The 27012-nt window shown below is 42.0% G+C and overlaps 1 protein-coding gene across 1 annotated transcript; it reads right to left on the bottom strand.

Moving 5' to 3' along the window:
- Positions 1–465: 465 nt before the first annotated feature.
- On the bottom strand, positions 466–26275 carry CDKN1A (cyclin dependent kinase inhibitor 1A). Its single transcript, XM_066600017.1, has 3 exons — positions 26190–26275; positions 3843–4172; positions 466–1470 (listed from the first exon to the last, which is right to left on the bottom strand). The coding sequence occupies exons 2-3, from the start codon at positions 4165–4167 to the stop codon at positions 1409–1411; spliced, it is 387 nt and encodes a 128-aa protein (XP_066456114.1). The 5' UTR covers positions 4168–4172; positions 26190–26275; the 3' UTR covers positions 466–1408.
- Between the last annotated feature and the right edge of the window lie 737 nt (positions 26276–27012).

Below are 27012 nucleotides of genomic sequence, written 5' to 3'. Positions count from 1 at the left end.
CCACATCTCCTAATATGTACAAGGCTTGTCATCATGGGACAACCCCTTTAAGTCAAAATGAAAAATCTGTACAGTATACATTGAAAAAAGTTGATAAAAATCTCAATAAAAGTAAGCAGCACCCTTTTAGGATGCAAAGATAGTTTATCTGCAGAATCAAAGTGAATTTGCAGCCAATTTCAATTTGGGATTGAATTTATTGCTACGACTAAGCACACATGATGGAGTTAATTTTTATCATGGAATTACATAGAAGGCAGCATTCCTGCAAGTCAATGTAAGACCTTTTAACAAACCTTGTAACATTGACTGTGAATTATGAGTCAAAGCCAATCATGCACAGACAGCCGTTTTGGGGTGCTTGCCCCTCAATGTGCAGTAGGTTTCTGGCTTGACTAGAGTAGTAGGTTATTCTGGCTTTGGCTCATAATTCCCAGTCATTGTTACAAGGCTTGTTAAAAAGACTAACATTGACTTGCAGGAAGGCTGCCTTCCAATAGGTGGCGCTGTAGAGGTATTGTTTGATCTCCCTTATTTGCATATTTCCCAGAGGAGCATGGATGGCCTTATAAGTCTCCTCACACCTTTCAGGTGCTCTCCCTGAGGAGAAGCGATACCCTTCCAGACCCTTTGATTTTAGCTACCAAACCAGTGTGATAAGATCTGGCTGCACGTCTCCTCCTTTAATTGCCATATGTGAGATAACAGGGAGGAGGCATTTAGAAATGCTCTATGTGGGGCACTGCCTCAGTGTTTCAGGGCAAGCAGGAGTTTATACCAGAGCACACCTAACCCTGACATTTTTGTGACTTTTAGCTCCAATGACTTCAATGAAGAAAAACATACTAGGGAAAACTCGAAAGCAAAAGCCACAATCATGATGTGATTTTCGATAGCAGCTCCACCCTTAATAACTACTATCCCAGTTTTCAGGATTTAGAATTTTTAACTCTATCCTCTCCAGGGAGTGCAACTTAATAAGAACAGTGGTAAAGGGGCTGACACTTGATGACATAGCATATGGCACGTACATCCATCAGTGGTGTATGAACCAATACAAAAATGACAAAGGTCACAGCCCTCAGTGTTTCCTCCCATACATACAATACATACTTTGATAGGACTCATATTCCCTCATGGAGAATACTCTTCATACTGTACAAACAAAATAAAAAGACTCCTTATGAGCTAAATTTTGTTGCGATGGCAACTAAAGTGGTTAATTGCTCTCCAGGGCCTTTACGAAGTGCATCAACATTTCCACCTTTCTTATTTTCCAGGTCACGTCTATGGGTCTTCAAAGCAAAGATTTACTTCCTGAAACGGAGATACTTGTATGGAAAGTTTTGACTTGTCTTGAGGAAGGACACTTGGAAAAGAGCGTGTGTATAATGTGGAACAAATCCAATCATGGGCTACACTGACTTGGTGAAGGAAGCGGAGAATAGCGGCGTTTCACTTGATAGTAGTCTGAGGAAAGAGCAAAGAAAGAAGAAATTATTAACTGTTGGGTTTTATCTCTACATCTCATTGCAATATAAAATATATCATCTGTCTCCTATAAAGTTTTATTGCACAAAAAACGTTTTTCACCCAGGTTAATTTCTATACTTTGTAATATCTAGTATACTTGAATGGGAAGGCATGGATGCGCTACATGATGGTATGGCACACGGGTCCCAGAACATGGATTTCAATGTTGTGTTGAAGCACCTGTAAGAGAGAGTAAAACCCAATTGCAAAAGTTGAAGAGTAGCAAGTGAGAAGCAGGAGTCCTCTTTCCCTGTCTCTCTAGGCCCCATGGGACTGAAGTAAGGAAAGCGTACTGGAAATGGCCTGCTCCTGCTACGATAGGGGCAGATCATCCAGGAAGTCACCCGTAATCTTTAGGAGGATCATGCACCGATCTGCGTTAAGTCCCTGGAATGAACACAGGTCCGACAAGGTAATTGTGCCAAATTCCAATCCACACGTTCACGCTGAAATTTGCATTGTCTTCTGATTTGGTCATACCCTTACTAGTAATTTGCAATGTATCTACACTAAATTGGCACTTTGTCTTTTGTTAATATGGTCCTGCAATGAGAGTGTCGGCCCTGGACTGCTCTGTCGAACGGCTCCATGTATGTATCGTAGCAGAAGGAGGCCACTTTGATTACATTTCAGTGATAGCCACAGTTCCATGAGACTTAGAGAGATGTGGAAAGTGGGTTTCTGCTTCTCACTTGCTACTCTTCAACTTTACAGTTGGGTTTTACTTTTTCTCTTACAGCGGCCACAACCCAAAATTTAAATCCATGTTCTGGAGCCCCTAGGGGCCCTTGCTCAATACCATCAAGTAGGGCACCCATGCCTTCATACTTAAGTAAACTATTGTTATTTTATTATAGGACAGCAGTACTAAGATATCCTGTATATGTATAATTTATGTTAATTGATTTTCCCATTAATTGAAATTGCTCGAAAGCCACTATGTACTTCCCGGTTGCTGCTGACCAGAACATGTGACAGCTGCAGCCAATCACTGGCTATAGAAGGTTAATTCTGTGGCCAGTGATTGGCTGCAACAGTCATATGTCCTGGTCAGCAGCAACCAGGAAGTAAAGAGTGACTGTGGAGCAATTTTAAGTAATGGGAAAACCCAATTTAAATGGGAAAACCCCTTCAAATTGTCCTGGTCTCACCAAAGTTACCATAGCTTTTGGATATGCCATGGTAGGCAAACCTCTTTAAGAGTAAAGCAACATGAGACATAAATGCTGTGGCTTTTCCATGCAGAGTTGCATCACCTGAGAATTTTGGGTGCAACGTTTAAAACGCTCATATGCATGTACCTTCATACAGTTTTTTTAATGTATTATTGCTTTTAGGAAATGAAAGAACCTTTAAAAAAACAATTGTCACCATAATCTGAGACCCATAGTTTTTTTTTTAATTTTCTATTATTGTAACTGTGTGAGGGGTTTTTTGTTGGGTGGTGTGTAATTTTTATTAATACTACTTTAGGTTACATACAATATTTTGTTCCCTTTCTATTCAGTTTCTATTTTAAAAAAGTGTGCGCCCCACCCCAGAAAAAAAGGTAATTCTGGCATTATGACATTTTTCTCACGACATTTACAATTTAGGATAAACACTTATATGATTTAATAGTTCAGACTTTTACAGAAGAAGTGATACCAATTATGCTTATTTTTTTAATGTGAAAAATGGGAATGCTGAGTTGAACTTTTAAAATGTTATATAACTTATATTTACAAAGTTTTTTTTTTAATCTGCAGAGGGGTCTTGAACTTGTAGCACTTTGATCACTTCTACAATATACTGCAATACTTCAGTATTGTAGTATATTGTAATTTTAACCATAGTCAATTAAGCCCTGCAGCAGGCAGAGCTATATAGACTGCAATACATGGCAGCCCTGAGAGCTTTCACTAAGCTCTAGACTGCCCTGTGAACTAATCAGCACCCCCTCAATTGTGTCACAATGGGTGTTGATTGGGTATTGGAAGATGTCATTTGTCAGAAATAGCTGGCATCCACGACCACCGTTCGTACATTTTACAGCCATTGTTTGCTATGGGGTCAATTAGTTTTTGGAATGGGGGACTTTAATGGAACTCTTCAAGCACAACTCATACGATGTGTCATGCCTAGTTCATAGTCTATAACGGTGGTGCTTGACTAAGGAATTCCATTTTAGGTGTTCTTTGAAACCATGTCACTTCAGGCCCTCATTAGATATAATACAGTGTACACAGTTTGCCCAGAGTGTTCCGTTAATAACATTACAGCTTGCAGATCATATATTGGCAATAACCCCTACAGCATGTTTTAATTACCGGTGATAAGCTTTTGCTTTCGCTTGCAAGAGTTTGATCCTCTACTTTCGAGTTCCAAGACTGTTTCAAGGCTGGCCGATATGTCACCATCCTCTGTTGTAGTCTCCTTGTGTGAGTCTTCCACTCTCTCCCACACATAATCCCCCTCCAATGGGGTCTCATTCACAAAGTCAAAGTTCCATGTGCATTTGGCTTCTTCCAACATTTCATTCATATTTGCTTCAAAGTCCCTTTTAAGTTGTTCATGATCGACTTCTCCAAAAAGGTTTCGACAAACCTTTTCACTACCACCATTGGTCTGGAAGATGGCACTAGCTGAATGCATATTCTCTGCAGAGGAAAACAAAATGATAAAATATGAATTACAAATACCACATAAAATAGTAATACTTGAGTAAACTGACAATAATAACAAAAAAATTATGACAAGAGGAATTACAAGGACTGAAGCACAAATTAAAATTGCACTATGTCCAGTATCATAGCTGCAGATTTGATCTTCCCACGATTCTTGGCAAAAATCGTATCAGACTTACCCGATTCAATTTGTCCTGCATATTCATGTAAATGACCCTTTAAGTAGTCCAGGATATATTCATGAGCTATAGGCTAGCCACACCCATCCTGCCCTCCAGCCAATGATTGGCAGCTCTCTGCTATGCATAGTAATAGACAACAGTCAATCATTGGCTGGAGGGCAGGGTGGGTGTGGCTAGCTGTGGCGAGCCTACAGCTCATGAATATCCAGGACTACTTTTAATAGCCCTCTATGCATGTACTGCTACTAATAAAATGTAATTTTCTCCCAAACACATCCACACAGCAGACATATCACTGTAATCGGTTTGATAGCCACTCCCTTACGCTGCTCTCAGAGAGGGGTGCAGAATGATGGCGTCAGAGTCTTTTTAAGCAAGGCATATTTGGTATTGAAAATACATATGTGAAATCTGCTATAAGAGTTGAGAACTACACTTTAGACTGCCTGTCCACGGGCGTAGCGATATCCTGCGGCAGATCTCCGCCAGGGAGCAGGAGACAGCTGATGGTTCTCCGCACTGAGCCTATCTGACAGATAGACTCACCGCGGAGAATCACAGCATTGAATCCTGCGAGCGGAGAATCGCTATATTTCTCCGCTTGTGGGCGCCGCGGCTGCGCTTTCCATAGCAACACTATGGAAAGCTTCAGACAGTGTGATTCACCGGTAAGTTAACGCCGGCGGAATCCTGCCCGTGGACATGTAGCTTTATACCGCAGGTAAATACACTTTTGCAAATGAGTGCCAGCAAATAAGTCTGAACTTTTCTTCTGGTTATTCTCGTAAACTTTCATAGTTTTGCAGAGGCATAGCCTGAGAATCCTAACTCCACAGAGCCCAGGGGCTGGATTGTCCTTGCATCCTCATTCACATAATATTGGTACAGGCTACCCCCTTTGTATAGAAAAACAAAAAAACTGTTTGCCATTAACCCTGTGGTCTGAAGAAAGGAAAACAGAGGCGATAAAAATAGTCCTGTTTGTCCATATCATATTACTACTGTTCCCACCCAGTCTTGTGCTGACATCATTGCAGTGAGTCAGGCATGTTCCAGCTTGCTCAAACATGCACCTTGTCCTTCTACATGAAGGAACGTGTCTGTAAATGCTTCGAAACTCTCATAGACTCTGAGGTTAGAGATGCAGGGTCAGCAGAAAACTACAGCTCCCAGCAAGCTTTGCTAGCTACTAGGATGGGCAGTACAGGAACACTAATATATTATATTAGGCAGTCAAAGAGGCAGTCCCAGGGGTTAATGCAGTCAATGAAAAGGTGGGGTGGGGGGCATTTATAGGTTGACCAAGCCTTCTTTCCTACGAGTTGTTTAACCCTTTCTTGGCTTCCCTTCTCTAAACCCCCCTAAACACTGCAGAAAAAAACAGAAGTGAATTTCTCTGCAGAACACAAGAGATTAACAAGATTAACAAACTCCACTTCCTTCTGTACTGGAATGGCAGGTTGTGGTCTTTTGATTTTTCCTCCGGTTCCCCAGTCTAATGCACAAACCTGGGGTGGTGGTTGGAATAAGTAATAGTAACCTTAACTTACAGCTGCAGCAAGCGCCGAACCAACATTCAGCATGCTGTGCTAATAGTGTAAGAATGCATTTGTACGTGCGAGAAAATTGTGCAAATTTTGTGCATTGGAGAATCTCCCGCACATCTATGCCAACGCTCATGTGAAGGAGCCCTTACATACTGCATGTTGGGACGCTAGGTGCAAAGAAGCGGCAGCACAATATTAAGTGAATGAGAGGTGTACTACACAAATAGATAACTGTATGGCCGAGTTCAGATCCACGCTGGAATCTCAGTTCGGAGGCTCTATCAAGCGCTGCGGAATAAGTTGGCGCTATACAAATAAAGATTATTATTATTATTATTATTCTATCGGAGATCCGGCACAAAATACCAGAAGAAATAGCGCTGCATGTTGGGTTTCTGTTATGCCACCTGCCAATTTTTCATACAAAATAGAGCAGCATGATGTGCGATTTTGCGCAGAATTTTTGTTCCGGGAGCCGTAAATGAAGCCTCCAATGCAGATGTGAACAAAGCCTAAGGGTATATACCTTCCATGCACAGGGCAATAAGCCAAGTAGAACATGCGATAAACAGAGCATTAAAAGTTTTATGATGCAGATAAAAGTATTATCAGGGTAAATCTAGGAATCATTATTCAATCTCTGTTTGTAGTGTTAATGCTGATGCTTATAGCTCCACATCAGAAATCATATAAAACCCGTGCAACACACACTAGTCTATCGGATGCCATATAGAATTCCGTCTCCATCGGGAGCTCTGTGTGTCCTGGCTTATTTATATCTATAGTAACCAAAACAGCTGGAAGCTATGGAAAACTCACACTGACGTCTATGATAAACCGGGACTCTCTGTAGGATAAGTGAGGTCATCTCGACAACATTGAGACGCTTGTTTTGAAAGGTCTACAGCTGAAGGAAATGCAGAATATAGGATTTCAATGACAAAAGGAAGGATTATTTTTTGTGGAGATTATGTCTGTTCCAGTTTATATATTGCAACCTACTGGATTGATGATTATTTTCATTTTCACCCCTTCCATGAAGTTTCATGCATATGACAATATAGTTATGGATTAAATGAGAATTTCTATCTGATACTTTTATGCAATATTCACTGCAATATTTCCGTAACTCCCATAGAAGTCAATAGGAGTAAGATCCCATTCACACAGGGTATTTGAGTTGTGCCCAAGATGCTCACATTGGGCAGTACATGGCCACTCCGTTGGTGTGCTGTCTGCTCTCCGCGGACAGTAGACACTGCATGTCTGATTATTGTCTATGATACGGACCAGAATAGGACATGCTGCAATTATTTGCACATGGACTATTGGCCTTGTGAAAAAACACCTTTGTGAATAGCCTAATTGGCTATAATAGGTCCATGTGAAAACACACAAATGGGAAATATGGCTGTGCAAGGGAGCCGTTAGAGAAATGGTGTAGTACAGCATGCTACGCCATGTACGTAACTTGGTATTTGCATCCAGCCAAAAACTAGAGATAGGTGTGGGACCCACATCTGTAAGACTTTCAAGGTGTATCCTGTGGATATGTCATGATTATCTCAGATGGGATCACCCCTTTAATACTTGCTGGAAGATAATGCATTATTTCTTTAATACATTATGGAAAAAGGTCTTTGAGATTCTTACGGGAGTTGCTGGATGAACAACATTGGCTACGTGCCATTGGCCCGCAATCAAACTCTGCTGCAGCTAGTTTTTCAGGAATTTCAGACTGTCAGAATTATAAATGACTAAGTCCTCAATAGTAAATAGCAATTTGACCATTTTCATTCCTTAAGGAGACTCGGTTACCTACTTTTAGCCCTATAAACTAAGTTTATGGGCTAAAAGTAGGTGATCTGCCGAGTCCGGTGATGTGTTAGGCCGGTTTCACATGGGCTACAAAAATCACACAATTTTGTAGCAAAGTAACATCGCTACAAAACACATGTATGTGAGGCCCATGGTTTCCAATGGGTTCTTTCACATGAGAGAGGTTTTGTAGACTGAAAGAACCCCATTGGAAACCATGAGCTTCACATACATGCCTTTTGTAGCAATGTTGCATCGCTACAAAATCGTGTAATTTTGTAGCCCGTGCAAAATAGGCCCAACACATAACCGGCTTTATGCAACAGGCTTTATGCTTATCTCCTCTGTTGATCCCAAGAGGTCGGCACTGAAAGCTGCTGCTCAATGTATTGAGTGACTCTGCTGAGTTGTCCACCCAGTATAACATTAGCACACCACTCAATGTATTGGCTTACATACCCATATTCAGTGGGTCACCTGCTTTCAGACCATAAATTCATAGGCTTAGCTTAAAGGGCTAAAACTAGGCGATAGATTCCCTTTAAGTCTTTCTATATATGTAGATGGTGTAGTAGAAAGACCAAGGAAAGGGGCAGAGCATGCTTGGAGCGTCTTGGATGGGAAGAAAAGGATGGACGTGCAGCAGTTAAGGTTTATATGGATGTGGGTATAACTGCTGCCGGCCTAGGTATGCTGATCAACCAGACGTCGTCTTAGCCTTGGTGAATATAGAGAGAACGACAGACAGTAAAAGGCCTATAGGAATGCAAATGTGCTAATAGAAGCATCAGTTGAATAATACTACTTCTTGAAAACTTGGTTATCTATAGAGTATTATTTAGCTGATGCCTCCATTAGCATCTTCTCATTGCCTACAGGTTCCTAGTCTTTTACTGTCCTCCTTTCTATATATGTAGAAATCCCATATATGAAAACAATTTTAATTAAAAAATAGAAAACTGATTTAAAAAATACTATATTACATTTTCATATAAACATTTTTTATTGGCAAGAATACAAAAAACAATGTTCTGGATAATAACAGATTTTTTTTCTGTATCAAAGGAGGTACTGGGATTACTACTCTTAACACCAAAATAGGGATCAGCATATAAAAAGTCTGGTAATATTTAGCTGTGGATCACCTTTCTCCGACCCCCCTCTTTCCAGACGACCCAAGTGTGAAGCTCACAGAAACTCATGTTCCAGCAGCTCTGTCTCTGTTTCCAATCAAAACTGAACTAAAGAATAGCCAAACAGCTGGCCTCCGACTACCCCACTGGACCACCAGGACTCATGTTAAGGCGAGTTTCACACTTGCACCTGGGGTTCTGCTTTCCAGCTCTGTTCAGGGGGCAAGAAATAGAAATCCCCACAAACGAACAGCTCAGTCTCAAGATGGAACCAAACAGCATCAATAGGACCCCATTGACAATAATGGGGTCTGTTTGGTTTCCTCTCAGCTGCCCGGCTTTTAGATGGCAGAAAAAGTGTTGCATGCAGCCCTTTTTCATTCGGTACTTTGAGCCGGATCTGCGACGGAACCTCCCATCAAAGGTTGCAATGCAGATGTAAAACCGCCTTATATATATATATCCCTTCAAGTGCTTATTGATGGCTACTAAGAAATAAAAAGGCCAGGGACCAGGAGGAATAAATTACTAACTTAACTTAGAAATATTAAATTGTTATATACAACACTATGGACCCTGTATGTGCAAAGTTGGAAAACAAAAACAGCCCATCCTAATGAGAACTAGGTCAGATGAAAACCTTCTCCATTCTTTAACAAGACAATTGACTAGACAGTATGATATCTTGCCAAGATGCTCAAATGGCACAGTGGTAAAAAATAGAGTATCTGTTAGCCACTACTTTCTACTGGCCCCAACTTATCCCATATCAGACAGGTTACAACATCAAATGAGATATGAGGTCCCCAAGCCATTACTCCAACAGATAGTCCCGGTGGTGTGGTGGCTGATGCTGCACTGGGCCGAGGCACGGCACATGATTGTGTGAACAGAAGCTTATCCAGAGGTGTAGCAATGTTCAAGGCTGGCAGTACGAGTGAAATAATGAAGTCCAAGCAGAATGTCAGAGCAGGCAATGAGCAATTGCAAAGTCCAATCAGAGCTGAGGTCAGGGAGCAAGAAGCCAGAATAATTAGTACTCAAGGAGTCAAAACCAGAAGAAACATGAACAGGGGCTTTGTCACAATAGCTGATGTCAACCAATTGCTTAGGCACCCTCCCTAGGGTATGGATGCCTAACATGGGAGATGCAAGGACAGGATTGAATGGGTACAGATTTAGAGAGAGCTCTTTAAGAGAAGGGGCATGAGCATTTGCGTGCCCTACGGTTAGAGTCTTGGGACTAAGCACAGCATGGGAAGGACAAAGCCTAACTTGTGAGAGGAGAGAAACAGCAGCGACTGACCATGACTCCAGACGCAGGTAAGCCATGGTGATAGCACACAATAACATTCTAGCTTTTCGTTACTACTTCTCATCTCACTATAAAGAAAGCATCTAAAACAGATGAATATAAGACAGTGTTAGACAATGCTATTACTGAAGAATTAAAGAAAACTAAGGGCAAGCACACGCCAGGTCCCAGATTTCACTGCGTGTTGATTAACGTATATTGTTGATGTCAGTATTGTACTTTGCCCACAAGATGGCAATACATTGTAGCAGAATACACAGCGATAACATTTTTATTAATCAGAAATTCACCTCCCTTCTTCAATATGTTGATCAAACATGGACACGATTAATCCTACAAGATACTGCACATGGTACTTTCACCTATGTGCATGCAAGTTCCTGGAAACCTTCAGTATACAAGTGACCCATATGCTGTAAAGAGATGGACTTGAAGATTGTGTTGACTTATGGACATGAATGATGACATTATGTCATATTACATCGTTATTATTAATATATTTCCTATCATCCTCATTATTAACTCACACTGGTTCAGATGATGTCACCAGGTCTTATTATTCTCTCAACTTTCTATTCCTTCACACAAACTGGTAAAAAGTTCTCAGAACATGAAACTTAAAAATGGAAGAGAAAGATAGGAATTTCCCTTCCGATGAGCTGCCATAAACTCCACTTTGTCACACATGACAAGGAAGAAAAAAAAAAAATCAGAATTGCAGTTGTTTACAACAAATCATATGTTCTTATCTCCACTTTGACCTTGGACTCCAACCTTTTTTAACGGTTATGCAGGGAACACTATATCGCATTAAAGTACTCTAATAGCGGATGATAACAGGTCATTATGAAGGTTTTCTTTCCTTTTTTTCAACCATGCAGTTTATATTACTCCCATCCATCCTATGATTTAATTTAAGACCACTGACCGGAGATGACACTATATGAAAATCAATCAGGGATAACTGTGAAAGAAGACTAATGACAATATGTTGAACTAAAAAAAAAAACAGTGGGCACTACTGAAGAGGTTATATAAATGGGGTGCTACTAATGTGTCCACATGAACCATGTTTAAACCAAAGACAAAAAGGGACACAAAAAGTTGTGCACACCCAAAGATAGGAATATAATAATGTTTATTGATCACAATTAAGGAAACAGGTTAAAAACACTTAAAAGCAAAATAACTGTAAAGAAGCAGGAAAGTCCTTATAATAATGGACAATTGGAACTACAGGCAAACCATGTAAGACATATGAGTAAGCCATATAATCCACAGGTGGTCCACCAGCAACATTAAATAGCAATCATATAGATATAATTCAGCAGTATACACACGGATCCTTATTATAAATAGATGATTGCAACATAAATAGGAAATTAATCTATATAATACCTCCGAGAGTTCATCCGAATTACTAAGGTATATAGTGAGTCCATAAACAACATCCAATAATATATCCTAAAAAAGAAAGTATAGTAATGTGCATGTTATAGTGTGTTAGCCAATCTCCCAAATTAATGAGATAAATAATCTAATATACAGTATGTGATGAAATTATACTGGTAGATTGACACCCATGTTTGCATGTCAATCTGCCACTTTTCTGGTCAGGAAAAAATTGTGTATTTAGGCAGATATTTAGGTGTATTTACTGCCAAGCAGAGCTCATCAATATTCATTCAACTGCCTTTCACACCTGTACCATGTGATGATATTATTAGCCATTTGCAGAAGATTCTGCTGTCTCCCTGCCCCTCCAATACGCATCCCCTAGACTTGCAGACTGCAATTTCCAACCACAAAAATGGGACAAAGAAAAAAAAATCATAACAGGGATTATGGAGTATTCAAAGGTCCCAGCTAACAGCAATTATATTTTCGAAACCATGAATGTACCAGAGATGCAGTGCATTCACTCCGGTCTCTGTCCAACCCCCTGGAACCCACAAAATCACATACCTGCAAAGTTAATTATCTGCTGCATATCAAGTTTGGTATCCACTTGATATGAAACATGGAGGCCATAGCTTCCCTATTGGAGTGCCTGCTAGGGAAATATAGCCAAAATTTTAAACTGGGTTTCCATCCAAAAGATCATGATGGTGATGTCATGAGGAGGATGGTGGAGGTGGGACCCTAAGGGTCTTAGGAACTAAAGGGAGATCCCCCCCCCACCCCCACCCAGACCCAGGAGATGCATCTAAATGCAGGCCTGTCCACATTCCCCCATGCTCCTCGTCTAGGAATATTTGAAACGGCTTAACAGACTGATATTTTCTATTATTGTATTATGTGTATGCTCCTTACACTTATGTAAAGATCTCTTTTTCATATTTTTTTCTAAGCACTGCTAACTATTTTTAGAATAAAGCTTTAAACTTTATTTAGCCTTTCTTGAATACTTAACGCAATCCATAGGTCCGAAGAGTGTTAATTGTGTGCCAGTTGGTGGAAACCAAGGTGGCAGACGTCTACTTGTCAGAAACGGTCAGTGGTGGTAGTGAGATGTGTTGGGGTGTGATAGGCAATCTAGGGTGTGATAGGAGCTCAATCTTGCATGAGTGCAGTTTCCAGGGAGCCCAAACAAGAAAGATATCAAAATAGGGCTTCTTTACCACGAGCGCATATTGGCCGGACGTTTTTACGGCTGGCCGATATGCGCTGTGATCTGATGCATTGGTTTCCATAACATCAGATCAAATGTGCGTATTTGTGAAACGTAAAAATGCCCAGCCAAGCCAATATGGGAGCCCATGGCAGCGGCCGTAGGTGGAAGGGAGTTTAGCAGCCACGCTCTATTTAGCAGCCTCCCTCTATTCTCCTCCTCTTCTCCATGCAGGCTCACCTCTCTTCCTCCCCGCTCGTTCTGTGCAATGGGAGGGGGCGGGATGAGGGCAGAGCTAAGCACCGATCCGCCCCGCGTCCTCCCATTTATGGCTATGGGCAAGGGGCGGGACATGGGTAGAGCTAAGCACCTACCCTCTACCCGACCCTTGTCCATAGCCATCAATAGGAGAGGAGGGGCGGGGTGAGACGGTGCTTAGCTCCTCCCCATCCCACCTCCTCCCATTGCAGAGAATGAGCGGGGAGGAAGAGAGGTGAGCCTGCAATGGGGAGGGAGGGGAAATTGGAGATGGCCTGGTGGCATATTATCATATTCCACAACACTTCTGCTCGATTTGTGATCTGACTGGTTGTTTAAAGGGGTTGTCCCGAGAAAGCAAGTGGGGGTAAGCACTTCTGTATGGCCATATTAATGCACTTTGTAATATACATCGTGCATTAAATATGAGCCATACAGAAGTTATTCACTTACCTGCTCCGTTGCTGGCGTCCCCGTCTCCATGGTGCCGTCTAATTTCAGCGTCTAATCTCCCGATTAGACGCGCTTGCGCAGAAGGGTCTTCTCCCTTCTCTTGGGTCTCGGCACGAGTGGAGTGCTGGCCCCGCCCCCTTCTACACGTCATCGCGTAGCTCCGCCCCGTCACGTGTGCCGATTCCAGCCAATCAGGAGGCTGGAATCGGCAATGGACCGCACAGAGCCCACGGTGCACCATGGGAGAAGACCCGCGGTGCATCGTGGGTGAAGATCCCGGCGGCCATCTTGCTAAGGTAAGGAAGAAGTCGCCGCAGCACGGGGATTCGGGTAAGTACTAAACGTTTTGTTTTTTTTAACACATGCATTGGGTTTGTCTCGCGCCGAACGGGGGGCCTATTGAATAAAAAAAAAAAATGTTTTGGCGCGGGACAACCCCTTTAAGTTGGCAGATTCACAGTGATTGGTTGTTTGGGTTGTCTGATTCACAGTGATTGGTTGTTTGGGTTATCTGATTCACAGTGATTGGTTGTTTGGGTTGTCTGATTCACAGTGATTGCTTGTTTGGGTTGGCTGATTCACAGTGATTGCTTGTTTGGGTTGGCTGATTCACAGTGATTGCTTGTTTGAGTTGGGTCGAGCACAATTGTTGTGGAATATAAAAATATGCGGCCTGGTGAGGTCGGTGCATTTGCGCCGGCCTCACCAAGCCATATGAACGGGCGCACAAACGTTTGATTTGTGCGTCCGTTCACCAGTTTTTTCGCCCCCTAACCTAGCGTATATCGTCCGGCCGTGAAAACGGACGGACGATATGCCCTAGTGGGAAAGAAGTCTAAGGCTGTGGACCTGGCTGCAATTTGAATCGGCCTTTAATTAAAAGGACTTTTCTGGTGTTCTTTGCAATTGTTTTGTTTAAGTGTTTTTAACCAGTTTCCTTAATTGTAATCAAATAAAAATTGTAAATTTCTATTATTGGTGTGCACATATATTTTTGTGACACTTTTTTTCTTTAGTTAATACAGAGGACTGATGACAGACACATTTACTATCTTATATGAAGATCAGATCCAAGTTCACTCCAAAAAGAACATTAAAGGGGTCCTACTAATTTGTATAATGATTAGCTTAAATAAATAGAGAATATGTTAATAGTTTATAATAAATGTGCTGCGGCTAGTGGAAAGTATATGGACAAGGCTTGTGAACACCCGGTACATGCAATGTTCAGAGGAATAAACTTATAGGAGCTGTAATAGAATCAACTTTTATCACCTATCCATACGATAGGTGAAAAAAAAGTCTAATCAGTGGGGGTCTCACCACTGAGACCCCCACCGATCCCAAGAATGGGGGTCCTGTGTCCCTCTCTTTTTTGTCACTGCAGCATCCCTTCTCTCACCTGCAGTTTTGTCAGATTAAATTTGCCCCATTCATTTCAATGAGGCAAATGGAAATAGCTGAGCGCTTGGACTTGGTTATCTCAGGCAGTCCCAATTCAAATGAATTGAGCAGCATTGCACATGCATGACTGCTGCTCCAATTAATCTCCTCATCACTGCGGACATAGTCACATGTAAATTAACCATTTTTCTAGCAGTTGCCACTGCAGGGAATAGGCGGCCAACAGCACTTCCTACAGTAAAATTAGCTGTTTGCCAGAGGTCTTGGAAGCTCGATCCATGGTGACCAGTTGATCACTGCAGCGGCTATCAGATTGCAGGGGTTGTCTGTAAAGATTTGACCTCTTTGAATAATTTGCGCAGATCTACAAACATTTACAGTGTCACTGAAGGTGAAAAATGAAGAAAATTTTGCAGTGTTGGGTAAATATATCTTACGTATTTCCATCTACACCTCTTAGATAATGCAGAGCTTCATGGTTACAGACTACAAATAAATAAGTATGAAACAGATGGTAGGATTGGTTGCCTCCCTTGCAAGGAATGTCTATAGCTTTTACGTTTACAGTTAGGGAGGATTCAAGTAGTCAATGGGCAAGCGATCAGGAAAACAAAATTTTGGTCTTTCGTTATATGAATCCAACAGACGGCTTACCCACCTATGGAGTTATTGTGCCATTCCTCTTGCTCGCCATAGCCTTCATTATTATTGTTAAGGGGTGAAACTGTAGGATCAGCCTTTTGAATCTCAATAACTATGTACCGTAACTATGAGGTAACCAGCTATGCATTGGCATCTCGCCCGTTGTTGACTTTTTATCTCAAGAAATTAAACAGTAGGGTGTATTCCGTTTTATGTTAACTCCTTTAGAATAGATAACACTATCGAACTTTTATTAGCACGAATTATATGATACTGAAACCCCCTGTGTGAGAATACACGGAAGAAATTGTGAAAACTGTAACAGCAGCCTAAGGAAAAGCCGTACACAGTTGTCCTACAGTACAGAAATTGAAATTTCATCCCGAGTGGAGAACAACTGGATTAAAAACGAGCCATGTGTACAAGCGAGGGCTTAGAAGCACTTGATATTACTCAAGGAAACGTTGCTATCTTTCCCTATGTTCATAGAAAAAGGAACAATCATAATCTTATTGCACTGTAGGTCTATGACAGAGGGCAACTTAAAAGTTTGAGTGCATGTCTGACTACTCTGCCGACACTGCTGAAGTGTTAATGGATGGTAGAGTTGAAAGGGACCTCCAGGGTCATTGGGTCCAACCACCTGCTCAATGCAGGATTTACTAAATCATCCTAGACAGATGTCCATCCAGCCTCTGTTTGAAGACTTCCATTGAAGGAGAAATTACCACCTCCCGTGACAACCTGTTGCACTCACTGATCACCCTCCCTGTCTAATATCTAAATTGTGTCTCCTCCCTTTTAGTTTGATCCCATTGCTTCTAGTCTTTCCTTGTGCAAACGAGAATAGGGCTGATCCCTCTGCACTGTGACAGCCCTTCAGATATTACTAGACAGCTGATTATTCTTCAGGCAATATTGTAACCATGTAACAATCTGTTGTTGTGGGTTACGGCTTTCCAACATATCAGTCATAGCCAAAAACCTTGAAAGAATGGATGGCTACACGAGGTGACAGGTCAAGTACAAAATGCATTAAAACTAGGTCCTAGCTAAAATGACTAACAGTTATTCTATAGCTAGTATGTACCAGCATTTGGTGTAGGGGACTGTATGCAGTGGGTTCGGTGCTTTCCAGGTTGAGGTCAGTGCAGGTGGTATTAGGCTGGCCAGAATTGGGAATGGGGAGAGCTAGACTGAGGTTGGTTAGGGAGATTAAAGTCCCTTGGTCTTCATATTTTGGCAGCTGTGCCACTAGGGACTCGTGGCCCAGTTCTGACCACACAGATTCAGGTGAATTCTGGGTTTTATAATAGAGTCGGTGACTTGCTAAGCGTCTGAGGGTTCATAGAAATGTAGTAAACCCCGTGAGATAGACTATGCTGAAACAGTTTTATTTTCAAACAGCAGAACAGGTACCACGTTTTTGTGGTCCTATTAACATGGGGTACATCAAGGTCCTCTTTCCATTCGATTGGGTACAGCAGAGCCTTTAGGCATGATGACACTGTTGAAACGTTAACTTGGGAAGTAAGGGAGGAACAAAGAATCTGGTACAGTTGGTCTGGTGTGACTGCTAAGCAGCTCGATACCTCCAAGCCAACAGTTCTGACTCACTGTTCCTCACCGAGAGGGTCATCGACCGAAGGACCAAGGTTAGCAATAGGTCAGAAGGCGTATCACGAAAGCAGACAGGAAGGGAGTACACGGAAGTACATATATGTGTACGTACTGTATATGTGTATTATATATATATTAATGGTAGGAGAAAGAAATATTTGCAATAGTAGACCAATCTAATACGCTTGTTCTTCCATTATAGAACTAGAGATATCATAGCTATAGTGCAATGAGCTATAATGTTAAAATACAAACAGCGTCGGCTAGTCATCAGGAAGAGTAGACTCGATAATGGGGTAAGAGACATCTAACATGAATTAAAGGAAGATGCAAAGAAAAATGATCCCTTATTAACACACTATATGACTACTTAGTTTTCTTGTTCCTACAACAGAGAGATTTCCCATGCTGATGTCGAAGGCTGATTCAGCTGGCCGCAGGCTATACTACAGCATCATTCACTGTCATCTGGGTCCCAGTTTTAGTTACACTTGGGTGGATGATAGATACGGTCTTGGGCATGCCCAAGCATATTCCTCTATATTATACAGCATGTAACACAAATATTATACCAGTACAAAACTAGAACATCTATTCCACCTGCACAGTGACTTGTGAAACCTTTTGTTATGCTTTTTCACACGAACGAGACACCTGCGCGAGGCGCTTAAAATTTGCACGAATATGAAATCCATTCTTTTGAATGAATTTATTCACATAAGTGATTTTTTTTTCCTCGCAGCGATTCTACTTTTGGGTGTTCCCACAGGAGGCATCGCCTGGTGTTCGCTATGGGACCTCGGGGCGAAAAAAATCAAAAAAAATATTGCATTGAAGTCTATGGGAAACACTTGCGATCTTTTCACACACATAAAGATTGCAATTTCACAGAAGCAATGTGATTTTTAAACAAAACACATTGCATCGCTGTAAAAACCGCATGTTGGCAAGCGCGATATTTGGCTGGGTTTCTCGGCCCAATATCACACTCGCCCTGTGAAAGTAGCCTAATTGGGAGATCACCATAGAGCCTTATGCACATAGGTGTGTGCACATTTGTTCAGTGAAAACTGACCAAATTTACTATGTGTATCGGCATTTCACATCAGTTTCTGTTTAGAGATGAGCGAACCTACTCGGCCACACCCCTTTTTCGGGGGGCGCCGTGGATGAGTGGGGGGTTGCAGCGGGGAGTGGGGGGGAGAGAGAGAGAGGGCTCCTCCCTGTTCCCCGCTGCTACCACCCGGCTCCGCCACGCCTCCCCCCGCCCCCCGAATCTTTTCACCCGAGTACGGAAGTACTCGAAATTCGCGGTGCTCAATCGAGTAATTACTCGAAACGAGTATATTCGCTCATCTCTATTTCTGTTCCGTTATTGCATTTTTAATGCATAAGTGTCATCCAAGTGCAAGGTAGCCCAATTGATGAAATGTAAAACTCTCACTGAAGTATATGAGCGCGTGAGGAGTGGTTCTATTTTGTTGTGCCTTTGCGCAGCAAGGGTCCCATAGAAGACTATGGGAGGTGGGAAAATGTACACTCATATACGCAATATGCTGCATAATTCTGCAGAAAAAAAAGGACATATCTGCACATCATTAGGCTAAATAGTCATATATTGTGGTATGTTTGTCTGCCATGAGCAAATGACTATGCCCTGTGTACGCAAAAAGTACATTACAATGCACTGATGCACACAAGCCAACCTCGTTCATAGCGCAAAAACAATGTGCTGCAGCATGCGCAGATGCACATACGTTCGTGTGAAGGAGCCCTGAGGGGCATGCAGCGCTTTTTCCATTTGGTAAAATGCCGGGCAGCTCAGCAAAAACCGAATGGACCTCATTATAGTCAATGAGCTCTGTTCGGCGCTGTACGACTCCATCATAAAACGGACCCATTCCGCCAGAGGATTCCCCTTTCCTGCTTCCAGAACGGAGCAGGAAAACAGAAACCTGATGCAGATGTGAAAGCAGCCTTAGTAAATCTCCCCCACTATTTTCCTCAAATATCCGTTCCAGTTGGCAGAGTGTACAACCACTTCAAATTCGGTTCCAGGTGCTATATAGGGTTTTTCCCTAATACCCACTTTTTAACCCTTTATGGGTATCTATAGACGCCCTTGCTAAAAGGGGGTTTGTCTCCAGATAATGATGCCATAACCTGTACAATTCAAACTTATTTCTTCATCTTTCCACATATATATATTAAGATTACATCTAGACTATCTGTCACCAGAACAATTGCTGTGAAACCCCTGTCCATAGGAATGCAATAAATAGCTTTAAAGTCTCTTAGAGTTGCTGCAGGCAAGCGAGTCATTAGTGATTTTTTTTTTTCTTAAATCGCTATATCCTGAGATTTCTAATCACTTTTAAAAGGCAGAAACTACTTTTTTGCCTCCAAAGAGTCTTAAAAAAAACTGCTTGGAAATACTTGAATATTCGCTGGTGAAAGTTTTGATTACTCTGTAGAGTAGAAAAAGTACATACACTATAGGTACAACCCTAGCCTAAAGAAATCATCCAAGAACATAATAAAGATCAAGCGTACAATGAAAACTGCTGTCATTTGAATCAAAACCACCTGCTAGTAGGTATCTACTGAATATATAATGAATACATTGTGCCATGATGTGGAAATCGGCATCTCTAGGGAGGAGACTGTCTCGTTAATCTGGTCTTATAATTCTCACAGATACAATATGCAAAGCCTTAAATGACATGTTTATGATAGCGTGCACGATAATTTGGTGTGTCACCTCTAATTAGGGCTTATGCATAAGTTACCATTAGGTCTCTACAAGCCACAGGAGACGCTGCGCTTGCCACAGCCACTCCTTATGTTCCACTTAATACTTTGTACAGCTAAGCAGATTTTTTCCCCCTTCTAAAGAAATTATGGGTTATTATTACCAAAGCGTCTAAGGTTAAAACGTAAATTAGAGATCTTTGTAGTCGTGGATGAGAGACCTGTAAAAGGTTTAATGTTTTGTATACAAGAAAAGAGGACACCAAGACTTGGAAAACTCTGCTAACTTCAAGGGAAAACATTGAGGTTTTAGAAGAGGTTACAATGTGAAGGGAAGACCAGGAATTTTACAGAAACCACAGAGACCATACAAAGTCTCAGTGACATTATAGAATGGTATGTTCATAACCTGCAAGAGTCAAAAATCAACCTTCAACTCTATAATCTATTAATTTCCATCCACTGCTCAGTGTAGGATTCGCTATGTCACATCCCAGACAGATGTCTGTCCAGCCTTTGTTTGAACACTTCCATTGAAGGAGAACTCACCACCTCCTGTGGAAACCTGTTCCACTCATTGATCACCCGCACTGTCTAATATCTAATCTGTCTCCTCCCTTTCAGTTTCATCCCATTGCTTCTAGTCTTTCCTTGTACAAATGATAATAGGGCTGATCCCTCTGTACTGTGATGGCCCTTCAGATATTTATAGACAGTTATTAAGTCTCCTCTCAGCCTTCTTTTTTGCAAGCTAAACATTCCCAGATCCTTTAACCATTCCTCATAGAACATGATTTGCAGACCGCTCACCATCTTGGTAACTCTTCTCTGAACTTGCTCCAGTTTGTCTATGGCCCCCTGCACACGGCTAAAAATTCCGCAGCGGGATTTCATGCAGAATTTCTGCCCGTGGCAGCTGCCATAGGATTGCATTAGAAAACGCAATCCTAGGCAGACGGCCGCAATTTGTCCGCGTGAAATCACATGTTCTATTTTTGTGCGGGTCTCGCAGACGCCCGAACAGAAATGTCAGTAGTGCCGGGCCAGCTCCGTTCTGCGCATGCGCCGGCTGGCCGGCAGTCGGCACATCACAGAGCTAGAGCCACAGGAGCAGGTGAGACCCGCACTGGTCCCTGCAGGGATGCGGGTCGGATCCCGCTGCGAGAATTCTAGCAGGGGATCCGAGCCGGCCATCTGCAGGTGGCCTATGTCTTTTTAAAATTGGGGTGCCCAGAACTGGACACAGTATTTCAGATGAGGTCTGTTTGGATATGCTGAAAAAGACTCGCTACTTTATTCAGCCTTCAGATGTTAAGAAAAATCATAACAATTGCATTTAATGTAACAATTTCAAGAAATAAAACTGAAAATTATTCAACATGTTTATGAAGACTACAGAACAGTATCGGGTACTGTAGATGTGCAAGGAAATATTGCAAGAAAGCCACACATGCCTTTTTACACTACTATAATGTGATCTGGGGGTAAAAAGGCTGTTTTAAGAATTGTTGCAACAACTAGGAGCACAATGCATCATTATAATGACATAACTGCCACCACAGGAATCCAGTTTGTTTCAGCTACTGCCATCCTAGATTAGGATGAGAGCAATCACCATTATACAGTTGCAGAGTTTCTTAGGCCAGATTCACATGAGCGAGTTTACACGCACAATACGCAATTAGTAGAGCCCATTGATTTCAATAGGTTCATTCAGATACCTGTATTTTTCTTGCACATTTTGGGCACAAAAAAAAAAAACGCAGCGTGGCGCATTTGCACACCAAAAGTCCCCATAGAGATGCACAAACATACATGCAAAGCGCTAGACGATGCGTGATATGCTGCGTAATTGTGCAGGAAAGTAACATATCTTGAAGTCAGATGAATTAGCCATTTCCATGGCTGCGAGCATCAGTGCATATTTTTTTGCATACACAAATTTGTACGACTTGCACATGCAAAAAAATCCAGTTGTGTACACAAAAGTGCAATGTTTCTTCCACAAAAATGGTGCATTCATGCACGCGCAAAAGTGCATATGCCCATGAAAAGCCAGCCTTAAGCTTTATTCACACAAGCGTATATACGCAGCTATTTACCCGCAAAAATATGACAGCCATCAGAAGGAATGCATTGAATCCAATGTACTCCTTGAAAAAAGGTTGCGCTGTAAAAAATGATACATGCGCGACCGAAATACGGCGGCGAATACATACAGTGGGTAAAAAGATAGTTCTCGTTCTATCTTTTGATCGATATACTCTGGCGGCTCCCATAGACTCCCATGGGAGCTAGAAAAAAAGGGAGGGGGAGACATTTCAGCAGTGTCCAAAGCAGGGAACAGCTTACAGGTGCCTCTATTTAGGCATTTGAAGGCATCCAGAGGATTTATGCTGAGCAAGGGTTTTCCGGGATGCAACATATCTTTTCGCTAAAAACGTCACTCACGGTTGTGTGAATGCATGAGAAAATGCTAATTATCTCTGGCTGTGATCGCAGAAAATCATCCATTCATGCGAAATTACGATAAAATTACATAAAAACACACGCTCATGTGAAAGAGCCCTTAGGGTCCATATCCACCGAAGGATTTGTCTTTTGCATAAGTCAACGATATCAAAGTTCCCTGATGCAGGCTGTTTATACAGCAGATACATGGTTGGCTCGTTCAAATGAGAAATCATTCAGTCATTCACATTCGCTGTATAAGTGACTTGAGAGACTGAACGATCGCCGTTTAAACCGAACGATAAACGAACGAGCCAACAATTGTTTTTATGCTGCATGAAATGATTGACGAACAAAAAGCAAGCGATTTATTGTTCCATTATTGGCTGCGTTTACACTGAACGATTATCGTTCATTTTTGCTCGTTTGAAAGATTGTTTTGAACTAGAATCGTTCTGTGTAAAATGCATAGGGGATACATTTTGTGTATATTTTAGGATACACTTGTGTTTGGGCTTTTGTGTTACATCCATTGTGCAGCTCCATCCTTAGAGCCCAACAGTGAAAATACTAGAGCCACTGGATCCTGCACATCCGAAATCTGAGAGGCACTGGACAGATCCATTGACTATAATGAGTTTGGTCCAACTTCCATCATGTTGGCTGCCATTTTTCTGGATGAAATAGTGCAGCTTAGTGTCCCATTTCATACTGGATTCTCTGCTGGATCTGTGCCAACGGCTCCAAACGGAGCTTCTGATGCAGGTGTGAATGTAACCTTAGAATCCTAATCCCCAAAAGACGGCAAGATCTTTCACCTTTGCTGTTGGGGTATCCCAGAATAAAAAAAATTATATAAAAAAATTCAGGGGGTTTCAGTTGTCAAGACGATTGGGAATTACTGCCTTGTGGAAGCAAAGTTCTTTCTGGTCTGCAAAACTATAGGGGTTTCATTTTCTGCCATTTGGTAACTCTGTGAGGCACTAGATGTCCTTTATAGTTATTCTCATGCCTACTTAGAATATGTGAGTTCTAGTCCTCAAATAAGCAATGACAAGATACTACATCCAGCCTTAGAAATCAATATACTATAGTTCCGGGTATTTCCTTACATTTCTGGGACATACCTAATGACATCATCTCACCAGGACTATTGAGGGCAAATCCAAAAGTAAAGTCATATATTAAATCCAAATTAGGATAGCGCCTCACCAAACATACAAGACGTGTCACCTCCAACGTGTGCTTAGGTGGAGGCAGGTGTTCCCAGAATGGCTGGGAATCATGACTTAAGTTCTAGTCAACGTCTACTCAAGGTTACATCACCTAAAGCCAAAGCACTGTAGCTCATTATACTGTTATTAAGACATCAGTTACATGCCGAGACATGCCTCAAGGGTGGACAGTACTATGAAATGGCAACTGCGTATTACAAAACTCTTTTAATAGCAAGTTAAGGACACTTGTATTTAAGGAGGAAGGTCATACGAGTCGTATTTGTCACAACTCTCTGCATATATATACACACACATATATATTATTATTAGGTAGTATATGTATTATTATATGTAGAAAAGTCTGCAGTTTTGGGTATGGTCCCTTGACATGACATTTTGCAGCAACAAAACATTACGGCACAAACTTATAAGATGGGACATTTCACATGGGACACAATTAGGCAGCGTGGACATGTTTGTGTTACAATGCTATCCCTATGGGGCTTGAATTCTGCACCTGTTTAAATCCGCATGCCTTTACTTCAAAACCACAAGAATAAATTCCAAAGCGGAAAATCTTGTGGAATTGTTGTTGCAGATTTCTAACATACAGGAGATGTAATTCCACAATTAAAGTTTGCGGGAAAAAGTGCAAGAGATTCCACAGAATGCATTCCGCAGTTAAAATGCAACAAAATCCACACTAATTGACAAAATCTGCATCCTGCGGACAATTTTGTCTCAAGTGAAAGACGAGAACACAAACGCTTGTAAAAGCAAACTGTTAACCTTTAATTTTTATCATATAGCACACATGGCAAAAAGAGGAATCGAGGCATAATAGCTTCCAACTAGGCATATTGCTATCTTACAGACCAAATGTTTGAAATGCCTTGTCACACAAGCTGGGAGGTGTGGAATTACCTGACCTCAACTGTGATACCTGAGGATTTCATGTATATCACTACTGCAGTAATAGTTTTCGTCTGTCTGTTTACAACATGTCTGGGAGCTACGAAGGGAGGATTAGCTCATGCTTTATCCTTATCATGTGCAATATATAGCCTGAAACAAGTCCAGGCAAATCCTGTATCTACTCTGAGGGTGGAACTACAAGCACCAGTGTGCCCTGTACACAGCAGCCTGTGCTGATCATCCTGCCACACTCCATGGGATGTAATAAGCTTTTGTCTATCTAGTTAGACATTAACTAGTATAACTTGTAGATCTTCAGTTCAGCTCACATATTTGCTGTCACTAAATATTAGCTGTTTATTCTGCATTGGTAAATACTATTGTTGTATTATAGGATTGTAAACTAAAATAGTGAAATTCTAAATTCAAAATAATTGCATAGACTGTTTTATTGGAATTTGCAGTATACCCCCATATCCGTACATGCATCTACATCAGTATATATAGTGCTTAATGCTGTTATTAGTGTTACTTGCCCAACTGGTGAGTAAAGCAGCATATTATAGGACTTACATAGCTAGTGCCATTATTTGTCTGGACTGAAAGGTCAAGAGAGCTGTCCAGGGTGAAGAGACAGCAAGAACCATAAAGAGCAAGAAGTGGCCAGGAAGAAAGGGGGCAGCAAGAAGTGGCCAGGAAGAAAGGGGGCAGCAAGAAGTGGCCAGGAAGAAAAGGGCAGCAAGAAGTGGCCAGGAAGAAAGGGGGCAGCAAGAAGTGGCCAGGAAGAAAGGGGGCAGCAAGAAGTGGCCAGGAAGAAAGGGGGCAGCAAGAAGTGGCCAGGAAGAAAGGGGGCAGCAAGAAGTGGCCAGGAAGAAAGGGGGCAGCAAGAAGTGGCCAGGAAGCAAAGGGCAGCAAGAAGTGGCCAGGAAGCAAAGGGCAGCAAGAAGTGGCCAGGGAGAAAAGAGGGCATCAAGAAGACGCCAGGAAAAAAAGGGCATCAAGAAGATGCCAGGAAAAAAAGGGCATCAAGAAGATGCCAGGAAAAAAAGGGCATCAAGAAGTGGCCAGGGAGAAAAGGGGGCATCAAGAAGTGGCCAGGGAGAAAAGGGGGCATCAAGAAGTGGCCAGGGAGAAAAGGGGGCATCAAGAAGTGGCCAGGAAGAAAAGGAGACATCAAGAAGTGGCCAGGAAGAAAGAACTACGAGAATTGGCCAAGATGAGCAGAAGATAAAAAATGAAGCTGCATGTCGAAGGCAGGAGAACAGTCCCGGATTAGAGACAAGAAGGACAAGGTGATGCATAAGAAGGACAGTCCTGGTTTGGGGATAGAAAGGACGGAGCCACCTGGCAGGTGTGGTAGGAAAAAAGGATACTGGTGGATGAGGTAGGCAGAATGGACATTGCGGGGGGAGGTAGAAAGAAATGAAAGATTTTGATGGCAGGGTGATTACTAGGTGACAGACAGGTACTTCTACAAAGCAAAAGCCTGGGCAGAGACATCCTCATCAGCAGCTCATCTCTCCCTCTGCCACATCCAAGTCATCTCCAAGAGTCACTACAAGTCGCAGCACAGTCATGTCAGGTGTATTCTAACCCATCCAACCGGCAGGCAATGTCTGAGATCTAGAATACTTCCAATATCATCGTTCTGCATGATTCCAACCGTTTCCTACCTGTCGGGCGATCAGCAGTCAGGGATCCACTGGAATCTGCTCTCCAGCACTCACTGTACGTTCTCTGTAGATCTCCCCACAGCCGGCTATTTAAACTGAGTAGGATTACGTCAGAAAACTGGAGATCCCGGGGAGGGCGGGGCGCCCCGTGGGCGTGTTCTCAGCGTCCAGTGGGCGTGGTCTCAGCGTTCTCACCATGTCCGCTCCTCCCCGTCTGCTCCGATGGCCATAGGCACAAGACTTATGAAAGTGCATACAAGATTGTGTCACATTCATACTGTGTTGTGATGGCAGCTGTCACCAAACTGGCTGGAATCACTGCATTGGTGCACCCAAAACCGAAGCTCCGCACCTCGTTACACTGTGACTATCAAGACATCATAGTTACATATGTAGCAAGTCATGCTTCATGGGGGGCAGAAGTCTACAAGCAACGGGATGGCAACTTCCTCTTGTTACATTGTTTATTTAAAAAAGTTAACTAAAGTTTTACTAACTGCTCTTATTTCTTGGAAAACTTGTATTTAAAGAGGAAGGTCAGATTTGTGGCAGTTGTCTGCTGCTATATACTCGCTACATGCAATTATTAGGTCATATATGTATTATATAGAGGTATCTGGAACAATCTTCTATATAGGATGTCTTGATATAACACAACCTTATGATACAAACCAATGTAATACATACACATGTGGCTACCGGTGGTTGTGGAAACAAAGGGTTAACCTTTGATTTATGTCGCATAGCGCTTGTATATCAAGGGGAATAAGACATATTCCTAACTTACAATCTAAATGTTTTCTTACCCAACTTTCCCAGGTTC

Source organism: Eleutherodactylus coqui, chromosome 4 (assembly GCF_035609145.1).
Source record: "Eleutherodactylus coqui strain aEleCoq1 chromosome 4, aEleCoq1.hap1, whole genome shotgun sequence".
NCBI lineage: Eukaryota > Metazoa > Chordata > Amphibia > Anura > Eleutherodactylidae > Eleutherodactylus > Eleutherodactylus coqui.
Note: the sequence above shows the minus strand (reverse complement) of the source record. Positions and strands in the feature narration are given on the sequence as shown.

What these genes read in the sequence shown, in the direction of transcription:
- CDKN1A (XM_066600017.1), bottom strand. Translation starts at nt 4,167, where the DNA reads ATGCATTCAGCTAGTGCCATCTTCCAGACCAATGGTGGTAGTGAAAAG. An exon ending in AAAGCAAAAGCTTATCACCG is followed by an intron (nt 1,471 to 3,842) that starts GTAATTAAAACA and finishes CTCTTTCCTCAG; the next exon opens with ACTACTATCAAGTGAAACGC.